Raw genomic sequence first — 24,425 nt, forward strand, 5'->3', positions numbered from 1 at the left:
TTTTTACATAACTGTTTTATCAGGAATATGCTTTAATTCCTATTTGTAATTTACAGACTGGCTAGTCAGCCATATTTCATCTAAACATTCCTCTGTAGTTCTGGATGTGCTTTATTTTTAACAGGTGATACCCTGATCATTGAAGAGGACAAAACCAAGCATAAGACTTCATCTTCTGCAGTTACAAAACATGGTGCTCATACTTCATTCAGGGAAGTTTTGCCTGTGCTTACCAGAACTGTGGTCCCAGCAGATAACTCCTGCCTTTTCACCAGTGTGTACTATGTAGTAGAAGGGGGAGTTTTAGATCCAGCTTGTGCCCCTGAGATGCGAAATCTTATAGCAGAAATAGTAGCAAGTGATCCAGAATTCTACTGTGAGGCATTATTGGGAAAAACAAATCAAGAGTACTGTGACTGGATTAGAAGGGATGACACTTGGGGAGGGGCTATTGAAATATCCATTTTGTCAAAGTTTTATCAGTGCGAAATTTGTGTAGTGGACACTCAGACAGTCAGAATTGACCGCTTTGGGGAAGACGCTGGTTACCCCAAAAGGGTACTACTAATTTATGATGGCATCCACTATGATCCACTTCAGCGAAACTTCCCTGATCCAGACAGCCCTCCTTTGACCATCTTTTCCTCCAATGATGACATTGTTCTTGCACAAGCATTGGAATTGGCAGATGAAGCTAGAAAAAAGAGGCAGTTTACTGATGTAAACCGATTCACCCTGAGATGCATGGTGTGCCAAAAGGGGTTAACTGGACAAGCAGAAGCAAGGGAACATGCCAAGGAGACTGGCCATACCAACTTTGGAGAGGTGTGATCTGTGCGGGAGGAGGCATTGTCTACTACCTCAGTCATCCAGAAGGTTCTGGGTTTTCCAATAAGCTCTCTGTAAACCTAAAAGACAAAAGGACATAATGCTTGAAACACCCTTTTTACTTAAGACAATGAAGACACTAGAATTCCTTGTTAAGATTAAAATTAGTGTGCAAGTTTACAGATCTGTGTCTACAGTGGTGATACATGCTCTCTTCCTGCCAGGTGTGACAGTAAGTTGTGCCCTGACACTAGCCTGAAGAGAGTTATTTATACAAGCTAGCACTGAGCAGCATTAACTGATGGAAGAATACACCTGGCACATTTAGGGGTAATGTGGAAGGCTTCATGTGACACCACTGCATATACACTCAACAGTGTCTAGAGCAGCTTAGACCTTTGAATAACACAAGAGTTTTGAAAACATAAAACTCATTTCTAAATTATGACTCCAGTTATGGAGCAATTCCTTAAATGATGTGCAGGGTGGTCAACCTGATTTTATGCTGAAAGTTAAGATTTTTCATGCAAATACTTGCATGCAGGTACAAGGTATAAATACTTTACACAAGCAGTTTCTACAGGGATGGTAACTACTTCCTATGAGTGTTATCGCAAATATTGCATTTAATAGTGCCCTGTTTAAGATTTATAGTATATAAAAGTAGAATGTAGAGGATAAGGTGCCTAAATTCGGAACTATGGTGAAGGAGCTGACCGAAGCTTTAAAAGACCAGTATCCTTGTTTTAACTTAATTTTTATTAGCTAATAATTTATTGGATAAGATTTTTAAATTAAGCATAGCTTAAAAAAAAACCAACCCAACATTCTTTTAATTGAATTTCTTTGAAATTCGATTATTCAAACTTTGCAAAAGATGTTTGGTTTGTTTTTTATCTTGTGTGTGTGTTTAAATTCTCCTCCTTTTTATTCATACTATATCTTTTGAAATTTTTTTTTAAGCTGTAGTGACCTGGTAAAGTTTGAATTCTTATTGTGATGATTATTCCTCACTTAAGTAGTTTTTGTTTTCATATTAAACATACAGGCCTACAAATGTTGAATTATTGCTAGCCTTATCACCACTAAAAACGATGCCCTTAAGTCAAGTCTAATTTCTACAGACCAGAATTTTAAAATTTCCATTTTATTTCTCATTTTGCCCTTTGAACAATCCTAAGGTACTTAGAGTGATGGTGACTAGGTTGTTTTGGAGGAAAAAAAATACTCTTCTCTCTGAAATATAGAAATATTACCAAATTCTTGTCTTACTGGCCTATCTTAGAGTTTTTCTTGTTCTCCACATTTGTTGTGTACCCTTTTGCTTGTTGGACTAAATCAGCTAAGCACCCTCTCAGAAACAGAGCTTCCATATAAGATCTCTTAGGTAAAGTTGTTTACTACCTCTTTCATAATTCTACTTATGATCAGGGATGTTAAAACGAATATAACAAAACCTCCTGAGGTTTAATGTTTTTGAAGTTCTTGTCATAATAATCTTGATCTATTTGGGTGTAGTTAAGGGTCTGACAAACTAATTGAATATTTTAACTAATATTTTAAGCACATTTTTGGGGGTTAATCTTTTGGATTAGAGAAATACTTTTTGAGTTCTTAGGGTAAAGGTTTAAAGTTGACATTGTAAACAATTTAACAAACATTTAAGCATCTAATGTGTGCAAGACACTGTGTTAGGCACTCCTGTTCCAATAGTGCTTACATTTTAGTGGGAAATTTAGGAAAAGTTAAACTTTATTTGAGGAATAATTAACAAAGTGTGCTTGAATTCTCTTAATAATTGAGTACCTTTTGTTTGCATAACTCTTTTCAAGGTATAAGTTGCTCTTAATAAGTCTTAAAAGTGTTTTTTTGTTTTGTTTTGTTTTACTGAGCCTTAAAAACAAAAAAACAGCACTGGTGAATTATAGTGTTTGTAAGTGAAAATAGTGTGAAACCTACACCTGTTTGTCTTCCTACTTGTGTCGATGATTATTTCTTAATTTCATTTTAGTTGTCTAAGAAACCTGATTAGAGTAATAAATGTTGTTATAACCAAGGAATTTAGAATTATATCATCAGCATTCATTCTTTAAATTGAGGTTTCTTACACAATTGTGCATCAGTTTTGTCAGAAACCTTACTATTTACTCTCTGATGAGATCAGATGTCAGGCCTAATGCATTTGCCTCAGGACCTTTTAGATTTAGCCTGAGACAGGTTGATGCTCTGCCTTAGTATAAATTCTAGTCACTCTGAATTTTGATCCTGTATTATATGGACAGTAGATTATTTTAACAAAATAGAAAGCAAAAGAATTTCTTGCTGATATTGCACAGAAATTAAATTTAAGTGGTTTTGTTTACATGTTATTGCTTTTTTCATACCAAGTGTCAAATATTTATTCAGGGAACTTTGCTTTCATATTTTGAACTTTTAAATCTCCTGTTTAGACTATCCAATCATATAAATTGGGGACTGATATTCAGAATTGTTAGGGTTTTCATTGTTAATCATTTGCCAAAATTAACACTGTTGTGACTTGAGTGTCATCATATGCCTAGAAAATTCATGATGAAGTACTATTTCTACTTCATACCACTTATAATAATATGAATTTTAAGTCCCTAAATTTTTGCTCTAAAATCAAGCTTGTACAGTATTTTAAATTTTAAATTTTGTGAGTATGCTGATACTTGACTAAATTGACCTCTTAGTCTGAATAAACTTGAGTGTTGGAAAACCTTGAAAATCTTCTGATTTAGCTACTTTAAAGGAATTTAGAAGAAATTTTGTTCTGTTATGTCTGCACTTGAACGCAACAGCATTGCCCCATTCACTCAGTTTCCAGATTGAAGTAGAAGAACTTTAGCATTAGAACCTTGGAGGGAATAACTACCTTCATTTACTTTGCTTTTGACTCCAGTGATTAGCTGCAGTACTGCCTTGATGTTAATCTTTCATTATCACAATTTTGTCGAAATTATTGTCTAATATTATTTGAAGATGATAATTAGTATTAACCCCTGTTAGGATACTAGTTGATTCCTGGAGAAATGATTTCTTCCTCAGTGAAAAATTGGAGTTATTGGAAGGATAGTATTGAAATTTTAATTCATGTTGCCTTGATTTAGATTTTTCTTTTCACTGATTTTAGCTTAGTGGCTTTGGTGAAAATCAGTATGGCTGTATATCTCTTTAATAAGAGCCCAATGGAGCCCAAACCCTTGCAACAGGCAGTCACCTGCCCTTTTTCTAGGGAGCAAGTGACATTACTTTCTCTCAAAGGATCATAGAGATCAGAGCATTTAATGTTCAAAGGGAATCTTAGAGATCACTTAGTCCAACTCCCTCATTTTACAGATGAGAATTAAAAGGTTTTTTAACCTTATAAAGGTCACACAGGTAGCAAGTAGTAGAGACTGGATTCAAACCCCAAAATCTTGATTCCAAATTCATTGTTCTTTCCACTATAACCCAGCTGTCTCACTTTGTATGCCTTCAATATGTTCATGTATACCTCACTGTACTTACTAACTTTCCTTCATGTTTTGTAGAGCCTGGAATATGGGTATTTGACAAGTTCATCTGGCTAGCATGTTTATTTCAAAGTTTTCCTTAAATTTATTGCATGGCTGCACTAACTTTTTTTTTAATCCTTCTAATTAATCATAATGAGAAAGATACAAGTTGAAGTGAGATGAGAAATTTTTTATAACTAATCATGTGGCCTTCATGAGCAGTTTTCATATATTGAGAATTACGCCTGGTAATTATTTGCAGCACTTTAAGACTTGTTAAACAAAGTTTACATGTTATATATAGCACCCTCCAAGATCCTTACTAAAACCAATAAATGTATGTGTTGAGCTGCTAATAATTAGCTCTTTTATTCTACCAATATGTATTGTATTTCAGTAATTCAACATTCTATTATTGTGTTAACATTCCATTTCAGTAGCGATTAGAAGCATGCTGTGCCCTAGCATTCAAAATGTTTCTTAATACACTACTATAATGTGATTGTTCATGTATCTTTTTACAATACAGTATTCAAATTTATTCTTGCAGTGCAGACAGCTGAGGCAACTGTGCTGAAGAGAATGGATTATTAAATCTTTATTCTTTTTTTAAAGCTAAGTTATAAAGTCTTTTGTGGGAGGGGGTACGGGAGGGATTCGGGTATTAATGGACTTGAAAGTTTCATTTTATTTATTAGATGTTGTGTCTTTTAATATCTAATAATAAAAGTGAAGCAAATATTAATTTGAATAAGCTATGAAATTTGGGATTTGAAGTTAAAGATAGAGAATGAGATATGCTGAATTATCTAATTGCTGCAAATAGTATTTTGGCAATAATTTTTAAGCATCCAGTTTACAAAGCTTGTAGATCTCTTGATTGTGAAGCAGGATTTGGGACTTTTTAGTTGTTGGAGTTTATTTATTTATTTTTGTCTAGGCCTTTGCTTTCCTCAGTATAAGGAATTGCTTTTCTTTACCAATGAATCTCTAATTTATGGTCCTAAAGCATTATGGGAGCTTAAGTTTAATAACTTGTCCAAGGTCACACAATTAGTATACATCAGGAAAGAATTAAACTGGAGTCCTCCTGGCTCAGAGGATTGCTCTCTATCCGTTACACACAGATTTTAGTATATTAAACAATAACACATTTGTTAAAAAGATTTTCCCCTCCTCTTAATAAACAAGTTCTCACTGTTTTTGTTTACCATATCATCAGCATTTAATTTGAAAAATACTGCATTGATTGTAATTTGTGTGGGTGCTAATTAAGTTCTTAATGTAAATGTAAAGGTTAGCTTATTCTAGCAATTTTTTTTAAAAGGAGTCATTGAAGAAAGACAAAGATGAGTGCTACCAAAACAAAAGAAAATCTGGTCTGGGATAAATGAATTCCTAATACTTATCAAATAATGCTAGTATTTCAGGCCATCAGGAGAGCAATAACTTTTGGGTGGTATTACTCAATTCTCTCAGTGGTTTCTGAGTTAAAAAAAAAAAGATTCATATATGAAAAAACTTTCAGTTAAAGCATAAAATTACATCTTGAGTATTTATTATGATGCCTTTTTATATTTCTTCCCTTTTTCAAAAGGCAAAATCATACCATATATGGGTTAAGGAATGGTGAAGACATATAGTTGAGTGATAGGAATAATAGGCTATAGCTTCCAATACCAAGTTAAATTTAAGGAAATCTTAGGATATAGTATTTCTTTTAGTATTATATGAAACTTTATAATGGGTACAGCATATACATTTTATTTTGTAGCTCATGAGCACCACAAAAGTAGCCCAAATCTTATTATTTTTCTAATTTACCTCTGTGCCATATAGTATCTTATAGGAAATTCCATATATTTAGCTAAAGTATAATGGTGACTTTGAAGGAAGGAGAAGAGTAATTTTTCTAGTAACTTAATTCAGCTTTGACTCTTGTTAGGAAATATATTTAGAAAACAATATTTACCAAAAATAGTCAAATATGTACATTTCCTGTCATGTAGCTTTCAGATTAGAGCTGGTAGAAGTGGAGGCTTAAGAAACAAAATGAATGGAATTGGCTAGGAAAGATTGCCACATGTCACTACTTTGGAACATGACCTAAAAGAGCAGTAGAAAATTTTAAACCAGGAGTCAATTTTGTATGCTTGAATTTTCTTAGATTAAAATTATTTTCCTTTGGAAGATTGATAATTTTGTCTCTTGTTTTGACTTGGCTAATTCAGGTTGTTTTCACCACAAAGATCTTTAATATGCTGCTACCAGGAAAATGTCTTGTATCATCATATAACCTTTATGTAATTTTGATGTTGCCAAGATGCTTTGATTTTATTTATCAACTTGTATGATTTTAATAACTGAAAGCTGTATGTATGTATGTATGTAGTGACTTGTTATGAAAGAATAAATTAAACAATCTAAATTGGAGTGTTTGTCAATTTAAAAAGTGTTTTATTATTATTATTATTATTATTTTTTGCTACCATACAGCTGCTCCATCTAAACCAACAATCTGGTTTTCTATTTGGTTTTGGGGGGTTTTTTTTGTTTGTTTTTCTTTTAATCAAAAGTCAATCACAGCTTTTACCTATGCATTGTATGTATTCTACCAAAATTTATTTATTTGGTGGAATTTTGAGTAACTGTTTTCCTGACTTCTTTCTCTTTTACATAAAACTAGAGGACATTTGACACTTTGGTCACTCTTAATATTTTGTCATCTGAAAGTGATCACGGAGGAATGGGGACTACTGATTTCTTGTTTCTTTACGAAACACTTATAGGTCTAAAATGTCATGAAAGCACAGGGACGTGGATGAAAACATTTGGTTGTTACCAGTAGTCAACTAATTTTATATGGGTCTGAACATTAGACAATCAGGAACTGGCCCACCTTAATGTTCTCATTTACAGGTGATTGATTAATCCATCTCTTCCTACCCCAATAATTATAAAGTTGTTATAGGGATAGAAGATAGGACATAGACCTGTGATTTCCAAAGCAATATAGACAAAAAGAATTGATGGGAACCTTAAGAAAAACTGAACATTCAATTTTTGGAATTTGTGTTAATGAAAGAGAGGAAAAGCTATAAATATTCTGAAATGCACCCCATGTTTTGGGATATTATGCTTCAGAGTCCAGAGCCAAATATAGGAAAGATTCCACTAAAATCCTTTGGGTGAATCTAGCCCAAGAGGAATAAGAAGCTCTCAGAAGTGAAATTCTGAAGATATAAAGGAAAGCAATTTTGTTGAGTAGGACTGCCCAGTAGATTTACATGTATACTCTGGATGCAAAAATGAATTCCTCAACTTTTATTTTGAAAAGACATATATGTGTATATCCTCTATCAAATTGCCTACCATTATCAGAAGAGGAAAGGGGAGAGAGAAAAATTTGGAACTCAAAATATTATAAAAATGAATGCTTAAAAATTGTCTTGACATGTAATGAGAAAAAATAAAATATTAAAAAGAAAAGGCAAGTATAAATAATATAAGCAAGAACAATCAACAGTATGTTTGCAAAAATATGGCACAGTAAGTATAGTGAATGTCAAGAATGCCACAGCTCAGAATGAATTGAAGTTAGCAATGAATGAAAAAAGTTAATGTGATTTTAGGTTATGTTATATAAGAGCATTAGCATCCAAAAACCAAGAATTTAATAGTCTTGATGTACCTCTCTTGATCAGACTGCCTAGAGTACCATATTTCTCATTTGGGTCACATTTGTAAAATCAGTGATTCAGAGGACAGTGATCATGATGATGAGGGCACTGGAGAAGATTTTGTTTTTTAAAGAACTGGGGAATATAGAACCTGCAGAAGAAATGAATTGAGCATAACATTTTATATATCTTTAAGCATTAAAATGTCTATTGTATAGAAGGGATTCAATTTGTTTTACCAGGTGACAGAGCAGAACTAATAGTAACTAGTAGGCATTGATGAGAAACAGATTTTGGCATGATAAAAGGAAATTTTTCTTAACAATTAGAATTATCTAAATACTGAATAAAAATTTTGCCTCAGAAGTTAGTGGGTTCCCTTTTACTTTTGATTCTTCTGAGAAAGACTGGATAACCCCTTATTGGCCATGCTGTAGAGGGGATTCTATGACCTCTGAGGCTCTTTGAACTCTTGAGATTTCTGTATCTACTCCATAGCAAATAGCAGCTTTTTCCAAATCTCCTTTTTCCAGGATATAACCTTCTTTCTGTTACTAACCCATGAGGACTTAGATAAGTAACATCACTTTCCTAAACTTTATCTTTTGCATTTGTAAAATGAAGGTGCTAGGCTAAATGATAGTAAGAGTTCCTCTTGGCCCTTTTAGCACTCATAATTGCTTTATCCACTCCAATCTGAGAGAAGAGATAATAAATATGTTCCTTAAGAAAGCAAACGATGCATGGACACTTTATCCAAACCTTAAGAAAGGTTTGAGGGCATTTCATAAACATCCATTGAGACTTATAGGTTTGTGTAGTTTTGTTTGTTTTCTTTTTATCATACCAAGTTAACTGATGATTTGAGTGAAAGAAGCACGAAGAATTTCTGAAGTTTTTTATCAAATGAACTGCATCAATTTATTCAACAAACCGTTCATTTTGACTAAGAGGATTTACTCAAAGATGATTGTTAAACTTAATGAAATCAACAGTAACAAAAATATTCAAATCCATGATCATCTCAATACATGAAAAAAAAAAAAAAACAACCTTTGACAAAACACAGCAGTCACAAAATGTAAAGGCGTGCTTTTTAATACCACAAAAAATATCTAAAGTCAAAAATAAGCACCATATTTCAGATGGGGATACCCAGAAGCTTTCCCAATAAACACAGGAGTAAACAAGAATACCCACTCTCTGCTAGTATTTTGTCTAATTCTAGAAATGTTCATTTATAGCAATAATACAAAAGAAGGATGTTAAAAGTATAAAAATAGTCAAAGAGAAGATAAACCTATCCTTATTTCATTTTGGTATGATGACTTATTTATAAAGTCCTAGGGAATCGGCAAAAAAACAACTTTAGAAAATAGCTACAGCAAAGTTGCAGACCACAAAATAAACCCACAAAATCAACATTTCTATAACACAACAAAGTCCAAAAGGAAATAATAGAAAAGGAAATCCCAATCAAGATAACTACAAAATGCACAAAATATGTGGCAATACAAGTCATACTTGTATAGATTACAAAATAATCCTTAAAGAAACAATTTACTGTTCAGTTGTGTCTGACTCTTCATGGCCTATTTGGGGTTTTCTTGACAAAGATAGTGGAGTGGTTTTCCATTGCCTTCTTCAGCTCAATTTACAAATGAGGAACCGAGGCAAATGGTTAAGTGACTCCCTCAAGGTCTCATAGTAGGTGTCTAAGGTCAGATTTGAATCCAGGAAGATGAGTTTTCCTGACTCCAGACCTGGCCCTCTATTCACTGAACCACTTAGCTGTCCCTACAGAAACAAAGACCACTTAAACAATTAGAGGAATATTCAATGCCCATATTAGCTAGGACTATGTCAGTATAATAAAAATGACTACTATCAAAGGTAACTTACAATTTTATATGATGCTTATCAAAACTAGTACAGGGATACTTTATAGAACTCGATAAAATCATAAAGTTCATTTTGAAAAACAAAAGATCTAGACTATTAAGAGAATTATTTTTTAAAAGTAGCAAGGAACTGAGAAACAGCATTTCCAAATCACAAACTATATTACAAAATACCAATCATCTATTTGATAAATAATGGAAGAGACTCAGATAAAGGAGAATGAGAAATAATGAAATTCAATAACCAGTGTTCAAGAAGGATGAAAAGATAAATTATTTAGGAAGGTACTCCCTATTTGATAAGAATTTCTGGGAAAACTGTAAAGTAGTCTGGAAGAGATTAAGCTTAGACCAACACTTTATAAAATATTCCATAATAAATCCAAAATAAATGCATAATCAAATATTAAATATCATATAAAATAGGAGACAAATAGGAAATTATTTAAAAATTTTTTCAATTAATTTTTTAGTTAAACATTTTTTTTCCTTCTTTTCACTATCCCTTGGGGGGTGGAGGGAACAAAACAAAACAAAACACAAGAACAAAATCTTTGTAATCAATATATATAGTCCAGGAAAGCAAATTTTCATACCAGTTATGTCCAAAAGTGTGTATTTCATTCTAAATCTTGAATCCATGTCTTCTCTGTCAGGAGATAGGTAGCATCCTTCATCACAGGTCCTCTGGAATTATAATTGATCATTGCATTAATCAGAGTATTTAAATCTTTCCAAAGATGTTTGTTTTAATAATTTTATTATAACAGCATAAAATATTCTCTTGGTATACTAATTTCATACTACATAAATTCATACAACTCTCCCAGGTTTCTCTGAAACTCTCCCTTTTGTCGTTTCTCCTACTCAACAGTATTTAATTACATTCATCTTCCAAACATAATAGGAACCCCCTTGGTTTCTAGTTCTTTACCTTGATATGAGATAGTTTTCTAGAATTGCTTAAACCAAATCATAACTTCACCCACAATGCATTCATATTTGTTTTCTTTCAGTTTTTCCAATATTTGTTATTTTTCCTTTTGGTCAACTTTACCAATCTGATGGATGTGGGGTAGAGGAGAGAATTTTTTAACCAAACAATGGTTGAGGCAGTTACAAAAAGCATAATAAATAGTTTTGATTACATGAAATTGCAAGGCACTTGCACAAACAAAATTAATACATGTAGGATAAAAAAGGGAAGTGGCCAACTGAAAAAATATATATTTCTCAAAGATTTAGACTCAAGATATTTTGACAACTAGCAGAAATATAGTAAGCCAAAAGTCATTCCCTAATAAATAAGTGGTCAAGCATTTCAGCACATAGTTCTTGCATATTATTAGCAACTAAAAAGTTATTCAAATTATTAATAAGAACTTTTTGTCTGTCCAGTTTTTTGGGGGGATAGACTATGAAGTGATTATCCTTAACCTTTTTGGGGAGGAGCCAATAGAGAAATGACTCCAAAATCTCTTAAGCTTTGCTGCTACCAGGAACCATTTGATTAATAAGCCAATTCAGAAGCTCTTTGCTGAGCAAGCAATTTAACAGAATCATAAGTCACAGAATCAGAGATAATGTTTTAGATAAGACCATAAGAAGTTACCTGGTCCAGCACTTTCATTTTAAAGATATGGAAACCAAGACTAAGAACCATTAAGTGAGGTCACTTAGGTTGTAAAGAGGAAAAAGATTTGAACTCAGGTCTAGAGATACAAACATATATACAAATTTAAATTTGTGTATGTATGAATATATATATATATATACACATACACACATATACATATATATATATATATGTACATATATATATATGTCATTTTCAAATCTAACATCTCCCCTCCCATATTGAAAGTAATATATCCATGAACTGTTGTGTAGCAATAGACTTATTCTGGAAGTTAGAAGGAGGCTAATTTCAGCTAAACAAAGAACCTTCTAATAAATAAAATTACCAGCAATGAAATAGACAATCTTCCTGTGAGATAGGGAATTGTTATATACAGTCATAGATAACTGTAAGGACTCAAACATAGGCTCAATGATAACCTTTTATGAATATTCTAGAACCAATTTCTTCCTTAGTGAGAAGGAAACTAGTTCTCTAACTTCTTTCCCAATATGATTTTATTATTTGAAATTGAACAGACACAATTTACTAATTTTCTGACTAGTTACACATGCTTCTTTAGTTGCTAGACAACTATGTGCCTCACCTATGAGAGCCTTTTATGTAGGGATGTGTTCAGAAATTGTATATTAAAATACCTCAATTACATTGGCATTACAAGGCATATAAAAATATTATTGTCCTAGATTTAGAACTAGGAGGAACTTTAAAAATTAGAATGTCCAATAACCTGATCACAAAAACAAAGAAACTGGCCCTAAATTTTCGGTGCTGTTTCTATTATGCCATACTTCTTTGCTTATTACTGTGGGCAAGGGAAGAGGTTTCAGTCAGGGTTCAGATATGCTTAATAGCCCAAATGTGTGATTATAGCCCAGATCAAATTTTGAACTGATTATTCACTTTACTGCTTATATATTACTGTAGCCTTCCATTCTAAAGATACTATAGCACTGTTACAAGGTAAAATAATGGAGTCTAAATTTACACAATGAAGAAGGTACATTTTTTAAAAAGGAAATATACTGCCTATAAAGTTGAAAGTATCAAAGTAACGTGAGACTCTTAAAAATGTTAGCTGGATTATTGGAATGCTTCTATTTTTACAAAACAAAGAATATCTTATAAAGAAAGACAACTTTTACAACTTCCCTGGCTAAAGCCTTATAAGTGTTTCCTTTCTCAGTGTTTCTTCGGTCATTTAGGAAATAGTTGGATCCTCTGGAAAACTATAGGGATGTATGGGATGTTAATTGAGTGTGAGTAAGGGAGGGACCATATGGTATTTTGGTTCAGACATTATATATCATAAGAGTTTAGTAATTTGATGTCTTTATGGAAAAGAGGGAGGAACTTCTGATCATTAGCTTCAAGCCAACTTGTCAATAAGTCGATATTAATTAATCAGTTACTATATGCCAGTCACTGTGCTGTGTCAGAGATACAATGAAAAGCAAAACCAAAAACCAGTCCCTGTTCTCAAGGAATTCAGTATAGTGGAGAAGACAACATGCAAATTAGATACAAACAAGCTATGTACAAAAAAAGCTATACCAAATAAATTGAAAGTAAAGGGAAGGCATTAGAAAGGACTAAGAGAACCTTCATGTAGAAAGGATATTTGGCTGATAACTTCAAGAAATCCAGTAAAGTTAGGAGGCAGAGATGGGAAGGAAGAGAGTTCCAGTCATAGGGCTAATCAATAAGAAGCCCTGAATTGGGAGATAAAGTGTTGTGTATACTCTAAGAGAAACTAAAACCATCATTTTGTCAACTAATGCTAAATCACCAAAAGGTAGATGGGGATCATAGCAATGAAAGAAGACAAGAGAGAGATATAACCAGCTTCCTAAGTGCTCCAAGAAGAGTGGGATGACAATCTTCAAATATAGAGCATATTTTCTGAAGTAATTTGTGTGTATATCAACAACATTTTTCACATAAATAGTAATGTTAAAATATGCAGCAGCCTACTTATGTCAACTTTGCTTTTTGCATTGTTATTTGTTGTAAATGTTGTTCAGTTGTGTCTGACTCTCCATGATCCCATTTGGAATTTGGGTGCAAAGATAGTAGTTTGCCATTTCCTTCTTTAGTGGATCAAGACAGAGATTAAGTGACTTGTCCAGAGTCACACAGCTATGTCTGAGGCTGAATTTGAACTCAGGTCTTCCTGACTCTAGGCTTGACGCCACCCACAGTATGCCACCTGGATTTCCCCATTGCTCTATATAATATCTCTAATTTTCATTCTTCTGAGGTTTTATTTTATTATCATTCATTATCATATAAGGTTGCTGAAAGAATATTGATGTTAAATAGGTGGGCTTTTGCAACACTGCCATCATAGTTCTCATTTTTAATAATATAATGGGGCATATTTCATATTTCTACATGTTACAAAAAATTAGCAAGTCAATCTAGTTGACAAAAGTGGGGGGGGGGGGGAAGAATGGAAAACTAGGTCACTAGATGGAGCCATAATGTTATTTTTAATGTTAGCAGATTTTTATGGAATGAATGGCCTCATCTACCCTTTGAGATTACCTCACTTCTTAATACATAGGAACTAGACCTATCCCCTCAGTTAATGTTTAACTCAATTTGTTATTCAGCAAGGGTTGCTTATTTTACACACACAGACACACACACAAACCAATGAAGAGCTAGGTCCACTTCAGTTCTTTAAAGATTTTCAGTGAGTGTCTGGGTTGGAAATGCTCTATTAGTATTATGACATCACAGTTACTATGTCTTAGGAACCCTCATCAGGAAAGAATATCTCAAATGCTCAGTCAGTTTTATTGTCCAGATACTTTTGAAAGCATGTACTTACATCACTCCATGAGTACTCCTCCTCTTTACTCATTGATCCTAATTCCTTTGGTCACATCACTGACCCTTCACCATATAGAAAGAAGATAAAACTTCCATCTGTCAAGGACTGGATATGGGATAAATATGACTCTTTGGGCTATAATAAAATCTAATGGTTGTTTCTGGATTTTACTGGTTTCATCAACAATCCTAAAACATGTTGGTTTGAGTTTCTTATTTCCTGACTTCCCAACAGCCAGGGAATACTTCAACATGTTAAGTCTATTGTTAACTCACATTTATATAGCCCTTTAAGATCTGCAAAGCACTTTCCTTACAAAAACTCTGTGTGATTGGTAGTAAAAGCATTTTTCTTCCTATTTTATATGCATGGAAATTGAGAATCCGAGAATCTGAGAAATTGAGTAATTTTTCCATGGTCACACACTTAATATCTTAGATAGGATTTAAACCCAGGTTTCTTAATTCCAAATGTAGCACCTAATCCACTATACTTTAGATTCAAATATCACTGCCTCTCATATATTGAATTAGAAAATCACAAATTAGCATTACCCATGTATTTTTATTTGTTTTGTTAAAATTTTTCAAATTGTATTTTGATTTGAATTGTGCCATATTTAGGAGTTTTATAGGTTGTATGAGATCCTCTAGCTTCAAGTTTACCACCTCTACATACCATATTTCCCCCTAATGATCAGTGATTTGATTAATTTGTATATTCTTTCCACTAACAAAGCCTGAACCCCCTCCATGTAGATTGTATTTAAAGTTTCTGGGCTAGAAAAATTCGTCACTCTGAGACTAATCTGGTAATGAGTGAGGTTCTCTGACTAGTACTAGTGAGGTATGGGTATGCTTCACTAATACTTAGATATTATCCATGGATCCAGTGAGCCATCAACAAAGCCAGAGCTCATAGTTTATGGACAAGCTTTTCAAGATACAAAGCTCTCCTCCATGCTATGATGAAACAGCAAAGGAGTACTTTTATGAAGAAACAAGGAGTAAATGGTACAAAGCAAACAATAAATAGGAGGAAGAGAAACAAGAGACAGTGTTTGAGTAGAAAGAGTTTTGGATTTGGAGTCAAGAGCCCAGTTTTATCACTGTGCATGTGCAATCTTTGGCCAAATCATTTCATCTTTCCAAAAGTTTCTTCTTTTATAAAAACCTCAATTTTCTTATTTACAGAAGTTGCTTGGTTAAATGATCTCTAAGGTCCTTCTCAACTCTAAACCTACTAACCTACAGCCAGGTTGAATCAGCCTTTGGATAATCTGGCAAGTGTGACAAACTTAAAGGAACATTTTATGGCTCCCACATTCCTGGGAGCACTAGACTTCAAGACCCAGAACTGGATGGGTAAGTTTTCTTGCCCCCCTAGACTGGTTTATTCTGATGCCAAGAATTAATCCACAATAGGAGACAAGTGAGTTGCTAAACTGGTTGCCAACCCATTTTGCTTTTATCCATTCTATTCATTGCTACAAACCATAGATGCCTAAAAGGGATCCAAATAATAAGGTGCTGGAAGTGCTCTCTCCCCTTAGACCCATCCATGTCTAGAGAGCTATGCAAATAAATAGGGTACTTCAAAGCCATAGACACCTTCTCATGAATGTTTTCAATCTATTAGAGCAGGCATTCTATAATCAGAGGACCTGTGTTCAAATCTTACTTCTGTCACTAGAAGTATAATCTTGGACAAGTCATTTTGAACCTCTATGGGTCTTAGTTTACTAATCTACAAAATTACAAGTTGGATTAAATGACTTCTTGATCTCTTGTAGCTCTAATGCTATGATCCTTTGAATCTCTTGGAAGAAGAGGAGTTAGCTTTCATTCGCTTTAGGGGAAGGGAATGGGGATAGGCTCTTAGCTAAACAAAAATTCTAATCCAAGGTTTCCTCAATTTTGGGCAAAGTCTATCAATAAGCATATATTAAGCACTTATTATACTATGTGCTAGGCACTGTGCTAAGTGCTAAGGATATGAAGCCAAAGTGAAACTGTATTTGCCCCAAGGAGTCTAAATTTTATGGGGGGAAACAGTATATGTGTATGTATGTGTTTGTATTTATATGTTATATGTATATATATGTATGTGTGTGTGATATGTACATATATAAATTGTGTGTGTGTGTGAGTATTATGAGGTTTTTTGGGGGGAGGAAAAGCACTAGCAATTGAGGTAGATCAAGATGAGGTGTATGTAGAACACTTATTTGAGATGCATATTGAAAAAATATTCTGTGCTGTAGAAGTGAGGAGAGAATTTGTTTTTTGCTACACAGACACACAGACACATGCACACACAAAACAAATCAGGACATTGATACAAAGTCACAGAAATGGGATACTTCATTGGGAGAAACAGTAACAAGGACAAGCTGACTAGACCACAAAATTGAAGAGTAATGTTTAGCAAGGCTGAAAAAGGTAGGTTGGGGTTAGATGTTGAAGAAATTTAAAGGTCAGAAAGAAAAGCTTATATTTGATCATGAGGCAAGAAGAAAGACCTAGAGTTTATTAAGTAGGAGAGACTGTGGTCAGATCTATACTTAAGAAAAATATATACTGACAGATGTGTGGAGGATGCTGTATTGGAGTAGGAGACTTGATGCTGGAGAATCAGAAGGCCACTGTAATAGTTGAGGCAAGAAGTGATGAGGATCTGAGAAGGTAACAGATGCCAAAGGAGGTATGGAAGTAGACAATGCAAAGATTTAATAAATGGCCAAGTGAGGTAAGAAAGAATGAAGAGGTGAAGATAACAGTGATGTTGCAAACTGGGGAGAGTGGACAGATGGTAGTGCCCTTAACAGAAATAAGAAAATACAGAAGAGTAGCAGAATTGGAGGGCATAACAACAAATTCTGTTCTAACATGAGGAGTTTGACACAGTTATGGGACATTCAGTTTGAAATCTCCAAAAGGCAGTTGGTTTTATGGGAATGGAGTTCAGGGTAGAGACTAGTGCTAAAAAGGATGATTTTAGAGAGGCCTGGAGAAACTTATATGAACTGATGCCAAGTGAAATGAGCAGAACCAAGAGATTATTGTACATAGCAACACCAAGATTATATGATGATCAATTCTGATGGATGTGACTCTTTCCAACAATAAGATAATTGAGGACAGTTCCAATGATCTTGTGATGAAGAGAACCATCTACATCCAGAGAGAGAACTGTGGGAACTGAGTGTGGATCACAATATAGCATTTTCACTCTTTTTGTTGTTTTTTTTGTTTGCATTTTGCTTTCTTTCTCATTTTTTCCTTTTTAATCAGACTTTTCTTGTGGGGCAAGATTATTGTATGAATATGTATACATATATTGGATTTAACACATATTTTAACATGTCTTACACATAATGGATTACTTGCCATCTAGGAGAGGGGGTGGGGGGAAGGAGGGAAAAATTTGGAAGACAAGATTTTGTAAGGGTCAATGTTGAAAAAATTATTCGTGCATATGTTTTGAAAATAAAAAGCTTTAATGAAAAAGAGACTAGTGCTAATGTTATAGATTTGGGAATCATCTGCACAGTTGTGATCATTAAATGCATAGAAACTTATGAGTTCACCAAGAGAGAAGAAAGAGAAGGCTGTATATAGGATCTTGGGGAACATTGCACTTGTAGAGGGGCATGAAATGTATAATAGCCAACAAAGTAGACAGGAGTGCTCAGATAGGTAGAACAAGAAGAGAATAATAATAGTAGTAATTAACCCTCAAAACACTGGGAGAGTGTCTATCTCTTGGAGTTATATTAGGAGGATAAGGTGGTGGTGGTGATGAAGAGGAAGTTGTGAGAACTTAGAAGAGACCATCAACTTGGCAGTTGAGTAACAATATGACAGATAAGTGACATTGGACACACTTGTTTCAGTTGAATGCTAATGTCAGAAACCAGATTGCAAAGGTTTAGGGAAGTGAGTTTACATAGGTTTTTCTGGAAAGGGAAATACAGAAAGATAACTTGGTAGGGTTTAATAAGGGTTGGTTTTGTTTTTTTTAGAATAGTGAGATGGGACTTGGGTTTGTTTGTAGTCAGCAGGGAAGAGGAAAAATAGGGAAAGCTTGAAAATTGGAGATAAGACAAGAAAACTAGAGGAGAGAGGAAATTGGCCTTGGTGAGAAAGGTTGCCTCATTATTGCAAACTGGAGTAAAGGGAGTGAATATGGGAAGTAATGTCTAGGGATCTTGAGATGAAGACAAGGGGATAAACCTTGACAATAAATTAGAATGGTGAGATTCTGGGGAAGGAAAAAATTAAGGCATCTTTTCTGAGCTAAGTGTGAATTGGGGAAAGGGAGATGAGAGGGAAGAGGTTGGAGATGCAGGGAAAAATGCCTAGTAGGGAAAATTAGTACCACATACTACAATGCCAACTGTACCAGATGAAATTGTAGTCTTTGGTGTGGAAGGAGAGGGTGCCTAATTTTTCTTTCATCTTTTCTCCATTCCAGATGGGAAGATCTTAAGTTAAAAAGTTAACAGATAACTTAACAATCAAGCTCCCTTTTAAATAAAGGCAATTTCCCTTCCATTCAGTTCAGTGTTACAACTATCAGTCTAATGGTGCTCCTCCTTCTAGCCTTTCTTCTTCCAAGAGTTCCCTAATTGGTTTTGAAGAGGGTTTGGTAATGAGATGATTGGTCAATCTTGTGAAAGCCCGCCCTGCCTTCATCCTTCTCTTGCCCTCCCCAGGGAAACAGCTGGAATGAGAACTTGGAAGGGGAGATTGGGATTGGCTGAAAGTCAGAGGCGGGGTGGAGTAAGGCAGGGCAGATAAAGCATTTACCTGTCCAGGTAAGTCAGGAAGAGGTCAAAAAGGAGAAGGAAACTGTAGGAGGCAGGGAAATTATTCTCTGTCTCCATCTTTGCCCTTTGGGATAAAAGGGCTATTCTATTCTTTTCTACTCTTTAGCCCCTCCACCCAGTAAAGGTGAGTTTATCACTAATGAATTTTTGTTTACTCAGTTGCTAGAAGAGGATTTACAGGTGTGGGAAGTCTGGGCTTCTAAATCCCTGCTGTCTCTTTTACTAGACAAACTCAGAATGGGAAGCCAAAGGCTCTCTGCCTTATTTTTCTGAATCTGGGGCCTGGAATTGGAGTAGGATGCTTATTCCTAAACACTAAGACTTGTTTTGGGGATCTGGGGCAGGACATATATATCTTCTGATTGTTTCTGTGTCAGGGCTTAGGTAAAACAAACTTTTTGTAAAAGTTGCAATGAGCAGGTATTGAAACTTCATTTTATGAGCAGTTAAAATAAGACAGTGATAATGAAAAAGAATCTTTATTCTTCTAGCAGACAGAAGTATACCCTCCAGGGCAAACCGTGAAAGATATTTAACTCAGGCTCTACTCCTTTCTCACTGGGGTCATGTTTATTTTAACAAGGGGTGCTGTAGAGATGAGTGTGTGCATGTAAGTGGGTGTGGTTCAGATTTTGGAGCTCTTTGGGTACTGTAAGTGGCATGTGAGTTTGCAGTGAGGGTATATATTTATTTGGGAGTGGTGGTAGAGTGTACTAGGACTCTGATAGTAGTAGAGTGTACTAGCCTGAGAAGGAACTCTGGGGAAAAAAAAGTAATGACTGTCACCCCTTCCCATAAATGCAAATCTAGGCTTGTTCAGGTTCAGTGCTTTGGCTCAGCAGTCTAAGATAATAAGATAGAACCTTACTGGATCCATAGGACCCTGAAGCTCTTTGGGAGGGGAGGGAACAAAGTTTACTCTGGCAGCTGCAGTAGGGTGATATTTGAGGTAGAAGCTCACCCAAGCTCAGACAGGTTTGATTTTTTTACTTGTCTCCCTGTCTATTCATCTATTCTCAATTTTCTAGCGAGAAGCTATGTGCAAAACAGATTTCAATATGCAAAGATAGATTCAAAGGCTGGGGTCTCCAATTGTGTAGCATGTATGTTATCAAAGTTCCCTTGCTTCTCTATGTGTCTGTCACCAAGGGGTATGGGGAGACTACAACCTTGGGCTTTTAAGGTGGTTGTGCCTTGGACACTCCCTTCAGCTCCATTGTAAGCTCTCATCGCCCTGGGCAGGTAGCCCCTACTCATTCACCTGCTAAGGTTCCACCCTTGAATTACCCTTCATACTTGGCAGGAGACTGATCACAAACAATAACAATGTGTAGTGTCTGACAAAGGTCTCTCTATCTAACAAGAAATCCCTCCTGCTCTCTCTGCCTACCCTCTTCCTCCCCCCTCTTCTCCTCTCCCAAGGATTTAAAAGTAGGTTATGACTTTGCTTAAACACACAAACCTACACACTCAAATGCATAAACAAATACAAGTATATATTCACCCTTTCCCTGATTATTTGGGCTATACAAAATTTTCTTCCCTGGAGCTCATTTCTGGGAAATAGAAAATAGAATAACAGAGACATTTGAGTTCCTAGAAAGCTGTTCTTGATGACTGGGAGAGTGTCTGTCTCTTGGAGTTATATTAGGAGGATAAGGTGGTGGTGGTGATGAAGAGGAAGTTGATGAATAGCTAATACCATGGTTATATAGTATATTATAGAAAAGTCAATGAATTAGTATTTTTCTGGAAGCAAAGAGGGCTTGGGAAGTGCTTCCTAGAGAAGGCAGGATTTTAGATGGAATTTGAAGGAAGCCAGGAGAAAAGGGATGAGAAGGATGAAGAGCACTCTGTCCTCTAAAGTCCCAGGACTGGAATGGAGCCATTTCCCCATTCCCTTCTTGAGATACCTGTGCTCCACATGCCAAATATTTATTGACTCTCCCTTAAGCCTTGGCAGGTACAAGTACAGTGGTTAATATTTAATGTTCCTTTGAGGTGGCTACAGATTCTATAGAGCTTTTAACCCTATAAGCAATACAGCCTAGTAGTTGATAGAGTGCTAGTCTCAGGGTCAGGAATTTCTGGGTTCAAGATCAGCTGCTGCCACATGCTGGCAGCTTGACCCTGGGCAAGTCAGAGCCTTTCATATTCTAGACAACTCTCTATAGTCATAAGCTAAAGAGAAAGCATGTGTGCCTTTTTGGTAGAAGTTCCTCATCCTCACCAGTCTTCTATACATTGATGAAATCATAGGTACAGTCAGACCCCAACCCCAACACCCCACTCCAAATATCAAAAACAAAAAAGCAAAATAAAACAAAACAAAACTTGCTCCTCTCTAAGTCAACCAGGGCATCAAGAGGTTAAAAAATACCACCTCCTTGCTCAACTTAAGATTTTTTTCATTAGAAGTGTTTAGACTGTTTCTTGAGCCCCTTATCAAGTGAGAATGCCTCCAGTTTCGAGAATTCCTGTGAACCAGTCCCCTAGTTTCAGGATTATAAATCCTTCCAGCAGAAATATGGCACCTCAGCCAAGGTAGGTCAGAAGGGAAAGAGGAAACCTTCTCAATGTCACAGGAATGGAGAAGGATTGATTAGACCTTAGAGTTCAATCAGATTTAGGTTCATCCCTTTGGCAGATGTGGAACATTGGGAGTAAGGGAAAGAATATAACCTCAGTAAAAGTGGTTACTTGGTATATTCTGATTTGCTTTTTGAGAACCCCATTTCCCTCCATAGATGTAAATTTGACTGGAGACCAGGTTGCCTTCAGGGGTCTTTCCCAGGATTGGGACTCTAAAAGCAGAGGGGACTTTTTTTGCCTGAGGGTTTTGACATTCACTATATGGCACCAACAGAGGAAATAGACACTGAGAAAAATTTTTTGCAATTTTGAGAAAGGTATCTCTGTGGAAGCTTTGAGTCACCCTCAACTGATTAAATTTTAGGGTGCGAAATGGTAGAAACAATGAATCCTGAGATCCATCACACGGACCTCTTTCCTGTCCTCAGTATAAGACACTAAATCTTCTACTCCAGGCATTTTCACTGGATATCCCTCCCTTCATCCGCATTTGTTTCCTGGCTTTCCTTGATTTGTTCAAGTTTCATCTAAAATTGTACCTTCTATAGGAAGCTTTTCCCATCTCTCATAATTTATATATATATATATATATATATATATATATATATATGCTAAGGCAATTGGGGTTGTGTGACTTGCCCTGACTTCAGGGCTGGTGCTCTATCCACCACTTAGCTGTCTTCTACCTTTTATCTTTTTATTTTTATTTGTAACTTTAACACTTAGCATAATGTCTGACACATAGTAACCACTCAATAAATGCTTCTGATTGTTTCTGTGTCAGGGCTTAGGTGAAACAAGCAAACTTTTTGTAAAAGTTGCAGCTTCAGGTTCCTGTGGATCTAATAAGGTTATATCTTATTATCTTAAACTGCAGAGCTAAAGCACTGAACCTGAACAATCTTAATTTAATGAATGCTGTTAAAAATACTAATAAGTATCCAAAATCACACAATTATTAAATGTTATAATGGAAGAGACATTAGGAGGTCATTTAGCCTAGCCAGTTCTTTGTGCTTCAGTTTCCATATCTGTAAAATGAAGAAATGTGACTTGCTCAAGATCACAGAGCTGATTGGTAGAATAATGCTGCTGCTCTCAACTTCATAAGCCTGCTCTACACTGCTTATGTTGCCACTATAAAAGGTTTTGAGTGTAGCTACTCAATCCACTGAGCTACATTTATTGTTTTGTTTTATTTATTTATTTGTGTTGTTGTTGTTCACTTGTTTAGTCATGTCTGGCTCTTGTGACCCCATTTTTCTTGGTTTTCTTGACAAAGATACTGGAGTAGTTCTCATTTCCTTCTCCAGTTCCTTTGACAGATGGAAAAACTGGGGCAAACTGAATTAAGTGACTTGTCCCTAGGGACAACAGCTTAAAGTGTTATTATTGTTGTTCTTGCTGACTTCAGGCCTGGTACTCTGTCCAATGAACCACCTTTATTTAATATATTCCAAAAGACCTAAGAAAGATGTGAAAGACAATCTTGCCAGCAGGAAAGATCAAGGTTTCTAACTAGTAAGAACTTCCTGACAATTCAGTTGAGAAGATGTTAGAGTGGACATCTTAGAATTTTCTCCACAGGCATTTACTAAGTGCTTACCACAATAAGTACTTTTCTGGAGACAGTACATTATAGTGAAAAGTCTTAGATTTGGAGTCAGATTTCCTCACTACCTGTGATATCTTGAATAGAACACTTAGTTCATTTACCTCAAGTACACATCAGTTTCTATATTTGTAGAGTAAAGGGATTGCATAGATGATCTCTAAGTCCCACTCCAAATAACACCATATTTAATTATGCTTTTTGTTTTAAAATAATTCAACGTCTTTTATTAAGTATATACTCCTATATATAAAAGGGCAGCTAGAGAGCACAGAGGATATAGTGTTGGGTCTAGGTCAGGAAAACTTCTTTCCCTGGGTTCAAATATGGCTTCAGACACTCACTAGCTGTGTGACCCTGCTTAACCCATTTGACTCAATTTTCTCATTTGTCAAATGAGCTGGGAAAAAACTGCTCGTATTTCTCATTTGTCAAATGAGCAAAATGCTAATATTTCTACTAGGAAAACCCTAAAGGGGTCAAAAGAATACACAACTGAAAAATGCTTAAACAACAACAAATGTGCATGAAAAGCACTGTGCTGGTGATACAAAACCCAAAATAAATCAACTTTTTTTCCTCTAAATGCTTTCATGCTATGGGTAAGGGGCTAAGGGAGATACAACATGTAAACAACTAGGTCATTAGAAGAGGGAGAACACTGACAGCTTTGGCAATGAGTTTAAAATCCTTTCCATGGGGGAGGCTGACTTGATTTTTGGGAAAGAGCAGGGGGTTATTTAGCTTCATGTTTAGCTTTTGTGTCTCAAAGGTGTGGCCAGCTTTGCTGCTGAATGCCATCTCCTCCTGCTGCTGCTTTCATGTTGCTATTTCCCTAAACCACATGGCTGCCAGCTTCTGCTTGACGAATTCTCCAGGTGGTGATCCATGTTGACACCTTTCTATTCCAGTTTCAACTCCTCCTCAGTGCAGTATTGGCCTTGGACTTTTTCGTTGATACCTGAGGTCTGCCCGCCCTGTGCCC

The 24,425-nt window shown here is 35.3% G+C and overlaps 1 protein-coding gene and 1 long non-coding RNA gene across 4 annotated transcripts in view; both read left to right on the forward strand.

The window, feature by feature from the left end:
* LOC127562624 (uncharacterized) overlaps nucleotides 1-24,425 on the forward strand; it is a 315,428-nt gene that overhangs the window by 275,052 nt on the left and 15,951 nt on the right. The gene's annotated exons all lie outside the window — the stretch shown is intronic.
* The window catches only part of YOD1 (YOD1 deubiquitinase), a 37,674-nt gene that overhangs the window by 1,904 nt on the left and 11,345 nt on the right, over nucleotides 1-24,425 (forward strand). The window contains exon 2 of one of the 3 annotated variants that reach the window (XM_051998476.1): nucleotides 125-6,779. The exons of 1 other annotated variant lie outside the window; for it this stretch is intronic. In XM_051998476.1, the coding sequence (XP_051854436.1) occupies nucleotides 125-831 (707 nt within the window). In that variant the 3' untranslated portion in view covers nucleotides 832-6,779. Of the gene's footprint in view, nucleotides 1-124; nucleotides 6,780-19,238; nucleotides 19,361-24,425 lie in introns of those variants that run through there. One more of the 3 variants, XM_051998475.1, reaches the window with a different exon arrangement.

This window comes from Antechinus flavipes, chromosome 4, assembly GCF_016432865.1.
Source record: "Antechinus flavipes isolate AdamAnt ecotype Samford, QLD, Australia chromosome 4, AdamAnt_v2, whole genome shotgun sequence".
Taxonomy (NCBI): Eukaryota; Metazoa; Chordata; class Mammalia; order Dasyuromorphia; family Dasyuridae; genus Antechinus; species Antechinus flavipes.